The following is a 16427-nucleotide window of genomic DNA, read 5'->3' on the forward strand; positions in this document are numbered from 1 at the left end:
CTGCAGAAAGACAATCATAAAGCATTTCTCTCTTTTAACACAAATAAAGGTTGGAAAGTTTGCAGCCCATTTCTACTTTGAGCCCTCCAGCCTCCAAACTAAAACAAGGTAATGGAATTACTGAGAGTCTTGGACTCAAGCTGATGCTATAGAACTTTAGGTGTATTGAGGATTATATTGTTGGATGATTTATTTATTGTAGAAAGATGCATTTTATTCTATTTTTTAATTAAGTGTACTTGTGAACCATTTAAATTTGAAGCAATATACATCAAACTATAAATAAAAGAGGGTTAATTTGAAGTTTTTAAATTAAAACAGATTGTCTTACATTGTATGCCGTCCCGAGTCTACGGAGAGGGGCGGCATACAAATCTAATAAATAAATAAATAATAAATAAATTGAATATTTTAAAATCAATTTCTCACCTTACCATTGACTGCCTTCCTCGTTAAAGCACAGGATCCAGCAATCTGAATGCTAAGATCAGTGAAATCTTCACATGCAACCATATATAAATAAAACAAAAAAAATTAGAAATTCACTAAAACAATGATGAAATCCTGGGTCTATTTTATTTCTTATATAAACAATAAACAAATTATTTTAATTTCATCCTTTGTGACGGGAAACCAAATTAATATTTTTTTCTACTGCAATAATCATTAAATTAAGAAACAATATAAATGTTAATGAACTTTTCATTGCTGTTTATTGCTCACTGCAAATAGAAATCTTCCATATATGAAATTAAAACAATATTTATTTATTAAAAGGGAGGAAAAGGAGTACAGATTATCTTTAATAAATAAATTTATATTTATTTATTTATTATTGAATTTATATTGCCGCTTATTCACCCATTTCGACTCAAGGCAGCTTACAGAATATATAACTATTTAAAACAATAAATACAATTTAAAACCATTTAAAACAATAAAAATTAACAAGAAGAAACAAATAAATTAATATACTACCATATAACAAAATCACCCCCTACCTCCCAACCACCCCGCCCTGGTGACAGCAGATTACACGAGCCATTAAATGGGCTCCATCCCACTCTGGGTTCTCCAGGCTGGCAGAACCAGGTCTTATATATACCACCTTTGTAATGTAAAGCAGCTTCCAATTCAAAGGTTGCATTGTTGATTATGAATAAACCAGTAGAACTTCCAATCCACAAATACTGGGTACCCACATCAGGAAGTCTGCATTAAAACAAAGTATACTTTAAAAAAAAAACATCAAGTATCTTCAATTCATATACTGTATTATACTGTAATGTACTTTTACATGTCATGGCTTTTTTGAATTGGAAATTATGCACAGATAAAATTTGAAACATTTAAGATCTGCAGTCTTCTTCTAAAAAAAATCTAAATCTTTTTTTAACAACTGCTCAACATTGCAAGGACATTTCTTAGAATTAATTATCATAGCAGGGTAAAAAAGGAAGGTTGTAAACCTAAATGCGACACAATTCAAACAATGGTATTACTTTACTGCATGATGCAAGATGAACCTTTTCTCTGTTTTGAGTTGCCTAATTTATAAACTGCATATTTTATTTAAATTATATATTATTTAATTATCACAATATCCCCACTATACAATAACCTTTAGCAGCTGTATTCTCCAAAGCACTGAAGGCAAGACAAGGAGCAATGGATAGAATCTAATCAAGGAGAGAAATAACTTAGAAGTAAGGAAGCATTTCTTAATATTGAGAACGATTAAAAAGTGGAACAACTTATCTCCAGACATTGTGGGTGATCCAACACTGGAAGTTTTAAAGAAGAAATTGGACAACCATTTATCTGAAATAGTATAGGACCGTGATGGCGAATCTATGGCATACATGCCACAGGTGGTACATGGAGTCCTCTTTGGGCACAAGAGCCGTCACCCAAGCTCAGCTCCACCATGCATATGCATGCTGCCCAGCTGGGTTTTGGCTCTCTGCCACACATGCACAGGGGGCCTGCAGGATATGCATACACATGTATATAAGGATGCATGTGGGGGGGTCACGTATGCATACACAGGAGTGGGGCGCATGGGGTTGCATGTGCACACATGGGGAACAGGGCATATGCATTGAGGTCGTGCATGCATAGGCGGGAGGTGGGAGAGCAGGAGTCGTGTGCACATGTGCAGGACTGGGCGCATATGCATTGCATTATGGGTGTGCATGCACATGCTTTCAGCACAAACGACAAAAGGATTAGCCATCACTGGTATAGGATTTTCTGCTCCTTCCAACTCTGTTATTCTGTTATACTGCCTGAACTTTAGCAGAAGAACCCACTCACCTAGATTCTTTAACAGCAAAATTTGCTGGGTTATCACAGTGTTCAATTGTAAGGATTGGAAAGGTAGTTTCAACTGCATCTTCTTCTTCTATATTGTTTATAATACATGTCTGAGAAATATTCTGTATCTGATCTGGGAAACGCAGAGATGTGATTATATCAGAAACAGATTACTAAGTGAAAACTACAAGTAAATATTAAGTAGCTTAATAAGTTTTATTAAGTGTGGATTCATTGAACAATTTCTGTGGTGAGATTTGTAATTATTTTAAGTGAGATATATTACATTTGTAGCTTTGGAGCAATATGCGATTTAGCTTCCGTTTTGGAGCAAAAAATATGACTCAAACTCAGCAAAGCATAATATTATTATTATTATTATTACTATTATTACTATTATTATTACTATTATTATTATTATTACTACTATTATTACTATTACTATTATTATTACTATTATTACTATTATTATTATTATTATTTAATTTGTATGCCGCCCTTCTCCGTAGACTCGGGGCGGCTTACAGCAATGATAAAAACAATGTATAACAAATCTAATATTTAAAATCTCTAAAAAAAAACCTTATTTAAAAAGCAAAACATACACACAAACATACCATGCATAAACTATATAGGCCTGGGGGAGATGTCTCAATTCCCCCCTGCCTAATGGCAGAGGTGGGTTTTGAGGAGTTTATGAAAGGCAAGGAGGGTGGGAGCAATTCTAATCTCCAGGGGGAGTTGGTTCCAGAGGGTCGGGGCTGCCACAGAGAAGGCTCTTCCCCTGGGTCCCGCCAGCCGACATTGTTTAGTCGATGGGACACAGAGAAGGCCAACTCTGTGGGACCTAACTGGTTGCTGGGATTCATTGCCTGTCACCTATCATGCTGCCTTCACTGTTTTCATGGTCTGGTAACATTAGTACTGTATAACAAATTTAATTAATTTACAGCATGGATATTTCAATTTTTTTCTTAATTTCTAAGTTGTCCTTTTTTTTTTCATCGTTTATAAATGCACTTCAGATTTGCCCTATAGAATTAATATCCTCCAATCAAAAAGTATAAATTAGAACAGCACATATTCAATTAAATTATTTGCTAACCAGTAATATTGTAAAATGTTTGTGCAATATTACCCAAATCTTCAAATTTTGTTATTTTGTTGTAAAACCTTTTTCTCTCTTTCTTTACATTAATATGAATTACACAGCGATACTTATGTCCACTAATCAAACTGAAGATCCACAGCTGAAAGAAAAAAAATACAATCACTATAGCTTAATTTTCCATATTAATTACTGCAAAAATGTTTTTAATGTTACTGTCTCAGTTCAATGGTTAGCATGTGACCGCTGAATTGAGATAATATATCACATTTTTTCAGTAAAATAATTACTATTAAAATTCTCAGTTTCTTAAATGTCACCAATGTTTTATTAATTGACTTTTTTTATTCAAAGTTTTGGTTAGGCTAAATAAATTACAATATGAATAAAGAAAATATCCAGTCATTTTGATTGATTTATAATGTACAATTTAAATTCACTTCTCGTGACATTCCAACTTGCCTTTTACAATTGCAGTATAAAATAAGCCATCACTATGTATGCAAAAGGTTAACATACAGTATTTAACTTGGAAGTCAGTATTTAAAAACTAAAAAGAGAAAAACAGTGATTTTCCATATATAATGATATTTTGAGAATTCCAAGCTACACGTGATACAATTTTCTAAAAAAAATCATGGAAGAAGGAAATGGTCAATTGTCATTTGGAAATAATGAGCCGGGGTGGTGCAGCAGGTAGAGTGCTGTATTGCAGGCCACTGAAGCTGACTTGTAGATTTGAAGGTCAGGGGTTCAAATCTTATCACCGGCTCAAGGTTGACTCAGCCTTCCATCCTTCCGAGGTGGGTAAAATGAGGACCCGGATTGTGGGGGCAATAGCCTAGCTCTGTTAAAAAAAAAAGTGCTATTGCTAACATGTTGTAAGCCGCCCTGAGTCTAAGAAGGGCGGTATAAAAATTGAATAAATAAATTGAATGAATAAATAAATTAATTTGAGACTTCAATAGAAGATGTGTATATATTATTGAATTATAATGTATATCAGCTCATCAGAAATCAAACATGAATTTTCTATCAAATATTATAACAATAAATAGTTACATTGTGCGTATGCTTGTTACCTGTCCATCTGCACATCCAGTGATAATCTGTTTATTTGCTTCATCAATAAAGAGACTTAAAAGAGGAAATGCTGTTAAAAAAGAAATCTTCCTTGTTATTAATGTATTATAACAAAAACTCTAGCACCACCTATAGTTCATTTAAAACTGTTTTATAATACAAGCAGTCCCAGAATTCTTCATCAAGTGAACACACTGCTGATACTGCCCAATGCTTTCATGAATTGCTGAAAATAGCTGTATATTAAGAACGTGCAACTTTAGAGATTTGAATATCATACTATTCAAACTCATATTAGTAGTAACTCACATGTATTGCAAAATGGTGCTGCAGGCAAAAGCATGGGTTAAGAACATAATTTCTTGTGTTTTCGGCCTTCCTTCACCTCACAGCCTCTCCATTTCAAACTCTCTGGAGAAGCGGCCTCTATTTTTATTTTTATTATGTTTATATCTATCTATCTATCATATCACTGTCCGTCTGTCCCTCCCTCCCTTGCTCCATCCATCCATCCATCCATCCATCCATCCATCCATCCATCTATCTATCATCTAAACAATAGAATGATACCTAATTCCCAGAGACTCTTCATTTTCATGCAATAAATCTTTATGCATATCCTTGCAATGAATTTCTTATAGATATAGGAGCACTGTTGAATAGGTAACTGCAGAAACTGCCTATTCTGCCAAGAATAATACTACCATACATTGTTTTATAAAAGGAACATAGATTGGTAATGAATCATAAGCCCTACCTGTTATTACTGCTGATTGATATATTAACAATCCAATACGGTAATTCCAGACCTTTTGAAAAAAACCACAAGATTAAATAGTCAGTTTATAGCACCATGAAAACAACCAACGTGATGTCCTGTAAACAGTTTACAAAGTTCAAAATAAATTATTCACTATGCTTCTAGCACTTCTATTCTGCTTCTGGTGTTTAGAGAAAATTACATCTATAATTCACCTACAAGGCTTAAATTATCATGAGAGTAAAATATCATTATCCTTCAACCAAATATAAACAATATTTTTATAGAAGAATAGATTTGGTCTACATTCTTAAAATACAATAAGTTTTCAACTGATTTCACAGAAAACAAGCAATACAAAATTATCAAAAGTTAATGATGTTTGTTAACATTACATAGTTCACGTTTGTACTACTCTTCCTAATAAAAATTGCTTTTCATAGTGCTTATTACTCTGATTTAAAAATTGCCATTTTATAATATTTAAGTGTTTTTACTTTTATAAGTCTGCAATCAAACAGAGAAACAATGGCCTTACTTTAAAACTTCTATCTTCTGAAATCGATATAAGTATATTTTTCTCCCAAGTACAAAATTCAGCAGCAGTTACTGGTGCCATATGGCCTTCTAGTTCAGCAAGTATTGCTTCATCCTACCATAAATATAGGGGGAAATGCAAATGATATTTAAAATGTTAGATTTGACAGATTTTGATTATTTATAAAATTTTAATAGATAGATATAAACAATTCTGATGCTAATATAGTCACAGACAAATTTAACATCATGACTGATTTAATAGAATGTAATTAAATTTCAAAGCTACTTTACACATTTAAAAAAATCTCTCAGCCTTATAGCATATCTCCTAAGGCAAAGCGAGTGAACCACAGTTCTGTTTTAGTTATCACTTCCGTTAAACATGAAATAAAATTCCATAGTCAATGTTAGGCTTCTCTTTCATGATTTCTATGTTACTTTTACCATCTATTTTAATATTAGATTATAATTTCATTATATATCCAGTTACTTTCAAACTACTACAACAGCTTTGTATCATTCATATTTAAATTAAATCAAAATAATGCACAGCTTAGTTGTTGGACTACAGATGTTTGATGTGCCAAGTAAATGTAACACCATCACTATTAGCAAGTTTGGATCTGCCCCGTTGATAGCTTGATCTGTCAGTATTGGTGGGGGTGTGCTATTCTCCTTGATAGTTTTTGATCAATGATAATTGAGCTTCCAGCAGGAGCACAAAAACCAGGATGACACTGATCTTATATAGTTTACATCACATTCTAAGTAGTATATAGAGTAATTAAATATTTTACAATGATCAAAATGAGGATAAAGAGGGTGTCATCTTGCATTATTTCCCTGAGACCAGAGGTGGGTTCCTCCCAGTTCTGACAAGTTCGCATGAACTGGTAGCGACCCGCTGGTGACATAGGATGATGCCACAGAACTGCTTCAGTTGGTGCTGATCTGTGGCCGCCACCATCTTTTTTTAAAAAAAAAAATATTATTCTGAGCATGTGCAGAAGCCAAGTATCCAACAGTGTGCATGCGATTGCCATCTTATTTTCATCCATGAGGCGTGCCCATACAGTGCAGGAGGAAGTGAAGTACGTTAGAACCCACCCCTGCCAATAACATTTAAGTTATTGGAAATACCTCCTACTATTACCATATTGTCTGTTACTTCATAGGAGGGGGGGTACTCTTCTTTTACAAAATGATAAAAACAGCTTTCAACTTTTGCTTATTCTATGAATAAGTATTTATTTTACAAACTACGTATGCCATAGAACTGTACAAAGCATTTCAAAACGAATCGATAGTAGAGCTGTGAAAAACATTTGGAAGCTTTGTCAATTGCGCCACTGCAATCTTTTTCACTACGCTAAAGCAACCCATTTGGAGCAGCGGTGGGTTCCTAACAGTGCAGTCCAGTGTAACACTTCAATAGCGGCCTGTCAATTGCACAATTCTGATGCAACGGCTCCAGTCTGTCTTTGCCGGTCTGTGCGCGTCAACATTTTTTTCATAATTTTTTACTATGTTCGGTTCTCTGAGCATGCGCAGAAAGAAAATTGTCACTCTGCGCAAGCGCAGAAGGAAAATCACACTGGGGCACACATCCGCGAAGCATCAGTAGGAAAAGGTAAGCAACCCGCCCTTGGTTTGGAGGATACGGATGTGACTTTTGGAAAGGCTATTTGAAATCTCTGTGTGCATTAACAGCCACACTAGTAGGAATTCCAGTGGAAGTTGCTTGTAATATTTTTTTACCTTTGTATTTAGCATGTAGATTCGATTACCAACGCATAGTGCCACAGTCTGATCATCTGGACTAAAGCGAACGTAAAGTGCAATCCCCAGAAGTGTTCCTATCACAATACCTTGTGGCATTAACCCTGCCGTAATTGAAACAATCATTAAATTATTAAAATTATTCCATTAATTGAAGGGTCAACAATAAGTAAATAAAAATTCTAATATCATACAAATGTTCTGAAAAGATTAATAGCATAGTTATATCTTAAAGAACTTCTTGCAACATCCTATATGTCTTTTCAACGTATGGCCCACTGAGGTCAGTAAATTTATACTGTATTTAGGGAAGTGGATTGAGGGATACAGTTAAAGCAGCCAAATTATTCATGTTGCCCTTCCAGACTCATGCAAAATGGGTAGAATTTCAAGAAAATTTAAAACCTGCATATTGCATATAAACATGACTTTGAATTGGATTAGAAAAATAATACAGAGAGTACTTGAGTTAAAACTATTCATTCAGCAACCATCTGAAATTATAAAAACGCTAAAAAGAGTGGCTTATAATGGTTCTCACACTTCCAACTGTAGTAACAACTTCACTGAGATGTAATAAAAATTTAGGTGCTTTGACAACTGGCATATATTAATGAAAGTTGCATTGTTGTGGAATTATGTGATTTCCATTATGTGAAGCCACTTTCCCAAGGGGCTTCAGCAAGCAAAGTCAAGGAGGGAAGTCAGATTTGCTTAACAACCATATATTCACTTAAGAACCGCAGTGATTCACTTAGGAACCACAGCAAAAAAGAAGAAAAATTGAGTGCAATTCATTTTTATAACGGTTTTGCTTTGATCCCAATTATGGTCATAAGTCATCAGTCAATGACTACCTATAATCATGCCGGAAAACAAAGATTGATTTATACTTATACATTGTTATATCAGTCAATTTGCTTTGAATATAACCTACATTTGTATTAAGGTATCACATACAGTATACAGTGATCCCTCGATTTTCGCGGGTTCAAACTTTGCGAAACGGCTATACCACGGTTTTTCAAAAAATATTAATTAAAAAATACTCCGTGGTTTTTTTTCTATACCACGGTTTTTCCCACCCGATGACGTCATATGTCATCACCAAGAGTCACTTCTCTCTCTCTTTCTCTTTCTTTCCTGTCATTCTCTGCTTCAATCATTTTCTCATTTCTTTTTTTCTTCCTTTTTCTATAATTTTTCTCTTTCTCTACCTTCCACTCTCCCCCCTCTTGCTCTCTCTCTCTTTCTCCCTCTCTCTCTCCCTCTCTGTGAGAACGCCTGCCCCACCTCTCCTGCAGCCCCCTCGCTGATAGCTGGGACGAAAGCGCTCTCAGCTAAGGGACTGTGAGAGGGGCAGGGAGGGCATTCTCAAAGCGCTCAGAGCGGCTACCGGCCGAATGAGGAGAATGAGAAGCCGTAGCCGCCAGTGCTGCTGCAGGAGGACCCATGTCCCAAGAAAGCCGGTGAGAGGGGTGGATCGGGCGGGCGGTAGCGGCGAGGGGGCCGGAGGCGCTGGGGGCACGGGGGCAGCCAACATTCAAAGCAATCTTTGCCGGCCTCCGCACTTTCATCGCTCCCTGCCCTAATTTCAAGCCCGGCTCCTTGCGCTGCCTTGAAAAAGGGTGCGTGGGGGTAGTTTTTGGCTGTCCATAGCCAAAAATGGCGTTTTTACTTCCGCACTACTTCGCGGAAAATCGACTTTCGAGGGAGGTCTTGGAACGTAACCCCCGCGAAAATCGAGGGAACACTGTACTATACTTAGAAATTGCTATTTGAAGAGATAAAACATTAATTTCTAGAAGCAACTAAAAATTAGTTAAAGAAGATGAACATTCAAACTTGACCTTCCATTACAGGAGGAAGCAAAATAGTTTAACATTGGACACATTAAATAGTATCTTTGAACAATGAATCCAGAAATTAATAAGAGTGCCTGCCCCTACAGCTAGACTATGATTTATAAGGTTAATAATTCAGTTATTTCAATCAAGTATCTCAATGCATTCCAATTAACTGAGTAAAGCATTCATTTTTTATGTATTAAAATTTTCTTTTTGGATTATGATTTGACCAAAACTTATTCAATTCAAATTATAATGCAAAAATAATAATAATATGTTTTCTACTGTAAAGAAGCCCAAAGCATATTGAATGTATCCCCAAAAGCAGACCTTTTAGCACCTTCTTTGTACATTCCTCCAAATTCCAAACTATCACATAATCTTGTGAAGCAGAGCAAATAAGCAGAGGATCAACTTTGGTCCCAAATGCCAATGCAGTAATCGAGTGATGATGACCTATTAAACGCAATGGCTGAACAACAATAACAAAAACATTTAGGTTATTTTAAGGAAGATGCAGTGCAAAAAATCAAAAAGTGTGGTAATTTTTTTCTGAATTGTTCTTAATTGGCCTTAGGGTAAAATATACAGTATAGAGAAAATCATGTTAGATACAGCAGTTTGCTTTATTGTTCCACCCTCACATTAGTTTTCTAAGACTGCCCTGAAAAGTGGGGATCCTTCACAGATGATTGGGGATCATGTGGTATGCAAGGATATTCGAACTGGCATCTGACCGCTACTGAATTCAACTCACAATTAAAAAAAACTATAGCTAGTCCTCGACTTATGACCATCACTGAGCCCCAAATTTCTATTGCTAAGCAAGTTGTTCCTTAAGTGAGTTTTGCGTCATTTTGTGACCTTTCTATAGTTTTAACAAAGTCAATGAGGAAGCCAAATTCACTTAAGTGTGTTGCTAGTTTTGTTAAAACTAGTAACACACTTAAGTGAATTTGGCTTCCTCATTGACTTTGATTACCAGAAGGTCACAAAAACATAATCATATGACTCTGGGACATTGTAATCCTCATAAATACTTGCCAATCACCCAACATTTGAATTTTGACCAGGTGACCATGGGGTGCGGCAATGGTTGTGTGACAGTATACGTTACTTTTTTTCAATGCCATTGTAACTTCAAATGGTCACTAAATGAATGGTTGTAAGTTGAGGACTACCTGTACTCTAACCTAAGCCTTCAGTGTAGATCTAGACTAAGATTTATCAGGAAAAACTCCGAAACGAGAAAAAAAAATGAAATCATTCCACCCCCAGCATTCTGTATTTTGGGGTGGGGTGGAATATAAAAAATAAAAATGGGGGGAAATGAAATATGGTCAGGTTGACAAGTAAACGATAATGATGGCTGAACCCCAGTAACGTTCTGTGAATGTGGCAGGGCAGTCATTGGATGAAAACCTCATCTGGAATTGCACTAAGAAATATGACATTAGGCAAACACAAAACTATGTTGCGTGTTTGCCATAATAAATAGATGATAGAGTATCCCTTTAAATATGAAAAGTGAACTTGACGTCATCACTGGTATCATATTTGCTGTTCCTGGACATGTGCTTTTAACCACTTCTAGATTCATTTCAAAAGGATTGGCACAAGGGGTGCTTGCGGATTGCTTTCCCTAAAATGTTATTTTCAGCATTAATGCCCACAAAGAAACTTGTATTTAACCTGATGGTTGGGTTCATCACTCATATTCCAAATGCAAAGTTCATTCCCATTTAAGGGAAAAGCACAGTAATGGAGGCTACAAGCCAGCTGAACATGTGATTCTGGCACTTTCGATCTAAATACTTGTTTTTCAAGAACAATGCTGCTGCTGTTATATCCATCTTCAGTGGAGCAAAAGTCCATGAGGTTTTCCATAGTATACCTGAGACATAAACAAATTGGATATAATTATACCACTCGTTTCATACCATTCAAAATATTGTGTACAGTACTTTATCCTTAGGGAAAGTAGTCAAGGGTCTAGTTTAGTCTCCCAAACATAAAAAATAATTGAATAATCCTCACTTAAATCATTTTAAGATAAAGTGAATGCTGCAACCTGTTTAAAATATGAATTTATATTAATAATATTGCACTAATGTTCCATTGGATACGTAAGAGGGACTGTAGATAGAGGCAGGAGTTAGAATTTCTGAACTTTAAATTCCAATAATTCTATTAAATGTAAACTACAGTATGTAAGTTTTGCTGTCAAACAACCCTTGCTGTTTTAAAATAAAGGTGGCTTCTCCAGAAGATGGGTTGTCACTTACAATTATTTTTGCAGTTTACACTGAAACACTCAACACTTAAGAGCCTCTATCTGGAAGCATCCTGAGAATTTACTTTTTAAAAATCTGGGCATTTGCAGACTAAAACAGGAGCCCACAGCCCCTGGTCCATGGGCTGCGCAAATAAGCGAAGCCCCATCGACAGGATGCAGGAAGGAAGCAAAACCACACCCCTCTGGTCCATAGAAAATCCTCTTTGGAGAACCGGTCCCTGGAGAACAACCATTTTGGGGCCCGCTAGAATAGAGAATTCCTAGTGCTACCATTCAAAAAGACAGCCTAACCGTCTTCCTCAGTGGATTTTTCTAAAAAGATAGTAAAAGCAATAATGAATTTGTTGAAGGTCTGAATGACATGTAGCAGTTACTCGATAAAATATTTGCTTTTAGCACCTACCCTGCCCCTAGAGAAATGAAATATTGTAGGAAATACAGTATTTAAAAAGGCAGAATCTTATATTTCTCTGGATGAGAAAATGGAGAAACATGTTTTTAGGCAGAAAAAGACTCATTCTTAATAGCCTCCACCTTTGTCTATGGACCATCAAAGCCTGACTCCAGCTCACTCATTCCCCCCATCTATACTACATAACAAATATAGGATTAGCCCTCTGTACATCTCACCACATGGCACCTGTGAAGATTGCATCAACCAGCACTCAAACTAGCCTGGGACACAAACATAGCCTACAGAGTTAGCTAAGACCCCCCCGCCCAATGGGAGTCTGACAGTCAATGGGATACATTTCTTGCACAGGAACAAGAAACTCTTAAGGTGGGTCACAACAGAAGGTATAAAACTCAGGCACTCTCAGCATCTCAGCCCTTCTTGTCTTCTTCAACATCTTTGAAGCATATGATCAAGGGTGCACTGCTGCCCGGATGTGGTGATGGTGGGGGAATGCAGTGGGGTAGCAAAAATGGAGCTCTACCCCAAACCACCCAATTTGCATTGAAAGATGCTGAAAGAAAATGCAGGGCGTCCTGCATAAGCCATGCACACAGTGTGTTAGTAAAATTCAATTCAATTCAATTTATTAGATTTGTATGCCGCCCCTCTCCAAAAAATTTGGTAGCCCTTCATTGCATATGATCCCCCTTTGCCCTGGGAGCTCAAACAATGTGCTCCTGTTGTCCACCATTAAAACCATCTTTCCGAACAGCCTCCATGCTTCCAGTGTCTTTTCCACACTTGGATATTCCTGACAATTGGATGCACACTAAACTATGCAATCTGTAGAACAAAATCCTGTGCCTTAATTAATTAAAACAAAAAAATAAATAAATTATAGCACAGGATTTTATTTATTTACTCACTTACTTACTTACTTACTTACTTACTTACTTACTTACTTACTTACTTACTTACTTACTTACTTACTTACTTACTTATTAGATTTGTATGCCGCCCCTCTCCGTAGACCATAGACCCTTTATTATACTGGTATAAATCGTATTATATATGGACACAATAATCCTTTAGATACCATTTGAACATTTCAGATATTATCAGTTGTGATATAGAAAACAAATATATATATATTACTGGTTTTAATTTAAATTGCATCATCTAGATCTGGCCATAAAAGATATGCATGGTTTTATCATGGGTTTTAAATTGTCTTTTTTAAATTGTTCCTCTTTTAGATATTTAATATTAATATGTTGTTCTTTTTGATTGTGAGCTGCCCACGGTCCCTTAGAGAGTTGGGTGGCATACAAATTTAACAAACAAACAAGTTTGTTACTGGTTAGAAAGAGGATATTGGAAAACATAACCAAAAAATGCTGCAGCAAAGAGCTGGGATTCATGTGGATCTAAAACTAAGCAAGGAGATATCTCAGCAGGCCTTGTTAACTACAGTTCTTATGTTCCTCGCAAGATAGCTTTTTTTGAAGTAAGCTTATTTAAGGTTTGCTACCTTATGAGAAGGTTTATAGAATGCTTCCAGATCTTGCAAATTTCTGATCATAACCATAAATGCACTACTGTGCCTACTGTCGCTGTCCTATTGTCCTTTTATCGTTACTTTTTACTTGTTATGCTCATACAAACTACTAATAATCTATACATGTTTGACAAATAAAATAAATAGACAACAACAAAGAGCTCCCTTGTTTATATATATATCATTGCTGCCAATCCAATAGTTCTCTGGATTTCAGTAGGTCAGATCAGGTACCGCTAAAATTTACTGCTCAAAAAAATAAAGGGAACATTTAAGCAACACATCCTAGATCTGAATGAATGAAATATTCTCATTTAATACACTTTGTTCTGTACAAAGCTGAATGTGCACAACATGCGAACTTGACTGTCAATCAGTGTTGCTTCCTAAGTGGACAGTTTGATTTCGCAGAAGTTTGATTTACTTGGAGTTATATTGCGTTGTTTAAGTGTTCCCTTTATTTATTTTTTTGAGCAGTGTACATTTTATTTATTGATTTAATTTTGCGACCTGCTTGAGCACAGACAGTTCTGCTTTGCTCTCGCGGAGAAAACAACCAAACGGTGTTTTTCTGCGAGAAAGAAGTCCACGAGAGAAAGAATCCCGGGGAAAGAACTGAAGTTCGTCCAGACTTTCTCCCGTGAGGATTCCGCGGGAACAGTGGGTGTGAAATAGCCAGGACCGGGAGCAGGGGGGGGGGGGAATGGGGGGGATCAGGATCGAGTACAGAACAGATCCCTGCAGCGGGGGGCGGTGGGGGGGGGGGGAAGTAACCCGATCGCCAAATATGCAGCACGCCGCACTTTTTTTCAGCGTGGCGCCAAGTCAACCCGCGAGGACGTCAATCCCAAAGCAGCCTCTTCCTGCTCGGGGCGAAAAATAATAAAAGATCTTCGTTAGTGTCTTTACCGTGTGTGGCTGCCACGGATGTTGGTCGCCGTCTCCTAAATTACGCAAGATTAGGCGATTAAATGTAAATCTATCCCAGCTGGAAGGTGACGGTCGCCTGGTTTCCTAGGCAGCACAACGGTGCTTACGGCAAAGCCACGGAGCCAATTCGAGACGCTGCTTTCTTTTTGTCTTCCTGCAGGTTTCGTTCAAGCGGTTTCGAAGAGCCGGGAAAGGATCGCGCTGTTGTGTACGGGATGGAGATGCTTTTCTCCTTCCTTTCCCAAGCTCAAAACCGATTTATCTATCTCATTTTCCTGGAGAGAACTGTATCTTTGAAAGTTTGTCTGCAAGTACAGAATGGTTACAGAAAAAAACCTGTCTTGTTAAAGAATAAATAATGAAGAGCAAATTGATTGTCGCTAAACATATACTATTGTTGCTAAACATAAACTATTCAGTTTTATTATTTTCCCCCTGTACTATGTTTACATAATAAAAAATTACAGTTATGAGTATCATACATAATTAAGAAAACTTTTGATTCCTAAAATGGGGACATGAACAATTATGCGACTTAGATTTTCACAATTTTATCTTAAAGGCATTTTGTCTCAATCAAAATGATCATTTAATTCTGCATTAATGGATAATTAGTGCCCAATTTTCTATAGGCTGCTATTAAGTGATCCTGATCTCTGTACACTATACCAGTGATGGCGAACCTATGGCACAGGTGTCACAGGTGTCACACGGAGCCTTATCTGCTAGCACGCAAGCCGTTGCCCTAGCTCAGCTCTCGCAGGCATGTGTGCACCAGCCAGCTGATTTTCAGCTCACCCAGAGGCTCTGAGACAGCATTTATGGCTTCAGGAGGGGCAGGGGGGAGCATTTTTGCCCTCCCCAGGTTCCAGGGAAGCCTCTGAATCCTAGGGAGGGTGAAAAACAGGCCCGCCTACCGGGCTCACCAGAAGTTGGGAAATGGGCTGTTTCTGGTCTTCAAAGGGCCAGGGGGGGGTGCAGGGGAGGCAATTTTGGTGAGGGGCACTCTTTCAGCACCCGAAGGAAAAAAGGTTTGCCATCACATTGCACTATACCCCTAGGTTACAGGTACTGTACAGAATTCCTGCAATCTAAGCTGCTGATTTTCTGGATTGTTATACATGTATATGCAAAACTCCATATTCTTATACATACAAGGACCTGCACAGCAAAGACACACAAACCACATCAGAAAATGTATTTATGGTATGCATATGTTCATACACATAGATATGGGCTTCATGAGTTATTTAAACTTGTTCTATATATCCCACTCTCCAGTTCATTATGATTGTATTGTCCTAATACATTTCAAAATACCTTTTCCCCCAAAAAATCTTGAATATGTATGCTCTGGGAACAGAAATGACTGAATGAGATATTTTAATTAAAAGTTAATTAAAATTAAATAAATTTAAGTTGATTATAATTAATTTAAATACATACACACACACTGGCATAATTTTTTGAAGCCCACTTCTTACATGTCCATGAGTTGTCACTTTATATGCAGCCACTTTTAGTTGTATGCTGATATCAGACCAAATACTTAAAGAGCTTGCATTGTGACATCACAACACACTTTTTTATATGTCTATCTCCTTCACTACCCCCAGCTTCCTTTGTGAACTCCTTTGGCTAAAGCAGCATTTCATGTATGTGGTCAGACAGCAATAATAAAGGAAAACTATTCAACATGTAGGTTTGTGGCCCTTTGGAAATTAGGGAAGAAATTGATCATGGTTATTGATAGTAGGGAATCAATCATACTTGTAGCATTACCTACAAATCAGTTCAATTATACATAAATTTG

General features: G+C 36.7%; 1 protein-coding gene across 2 annotated transcripts in view; it reads right to left on the reverse strand.

Annotated features, from left to right (window-relative positions):
• The window catches only part of WDR27 (WD repeat domain 27), a 77067-nt gene that overhangs the window by 57027 nt on the left and 3613 nt on the right, over positions 1 to 16427 (reverse strand). Inside the window, exons 2-12 of one of the 2 annotated variants that reach the window (XM_070733895.1) lie at positions 14594 to 14919; positions 11126 to 11327; positions 9764 to 9905; positions 7566 to 7690; positions 5806 to 5919; positions 5265 to 5316; positions 4507 to 4577; positions 3455 to 3566; positions 2317 to 2449; positions 1109 to 1212; positions 430 to 497 (exon numbers count right to left, since the gene is read on the reverse strand). In XM_070733895.1, coding sequence (XP_070589996.1) covers positions 430 to 497; positions 1109 to 1212; positions 2317 to 2449; positions 3455 to 3566; positions 4507 to 4577; positions 5265 to 5316; positions 5806 to 5919; positions 7566 to 7690; positions 9764 to 9905; positions 11126 to 11320 — 1116 coding nt within the window. In that variant the 5' untranslated portion in view covers positions 11321 to 11327; positions 14594 to 14919. The remainder of the gene's footprint in view (positions 1 to 429; positions 498 to 1108; positions 1213 to 2316; positions 2450 to 3454; positions 3567 to 4506; positions 4578 to 5264; positions 5317 to 5805; positions 5920 to 7565; positions 7691 to 9763; positions 9906 to 11125; positions 11328 to 14593; positions 14920 to 16427) is intronic. The other variant, XM_070733896.1, reaches the window with a different exon arrangement.

Source organism: Erythrolamprus reginae, chromosome 1 (genome assembly GCF_031021105.1).
Source record: "Erythrolamprus reginae isolate rEryReg1 chromosome 1, rEryReg1.hap1, whole genome shotgun sequence".
Classification (NCBI taxonomy): Eukaryota; Metazoa; Chordata; class Lepidosauria; order Squamata; family Dipsadidae; genus Erythrolamprus; species Erythrolamprus reginae.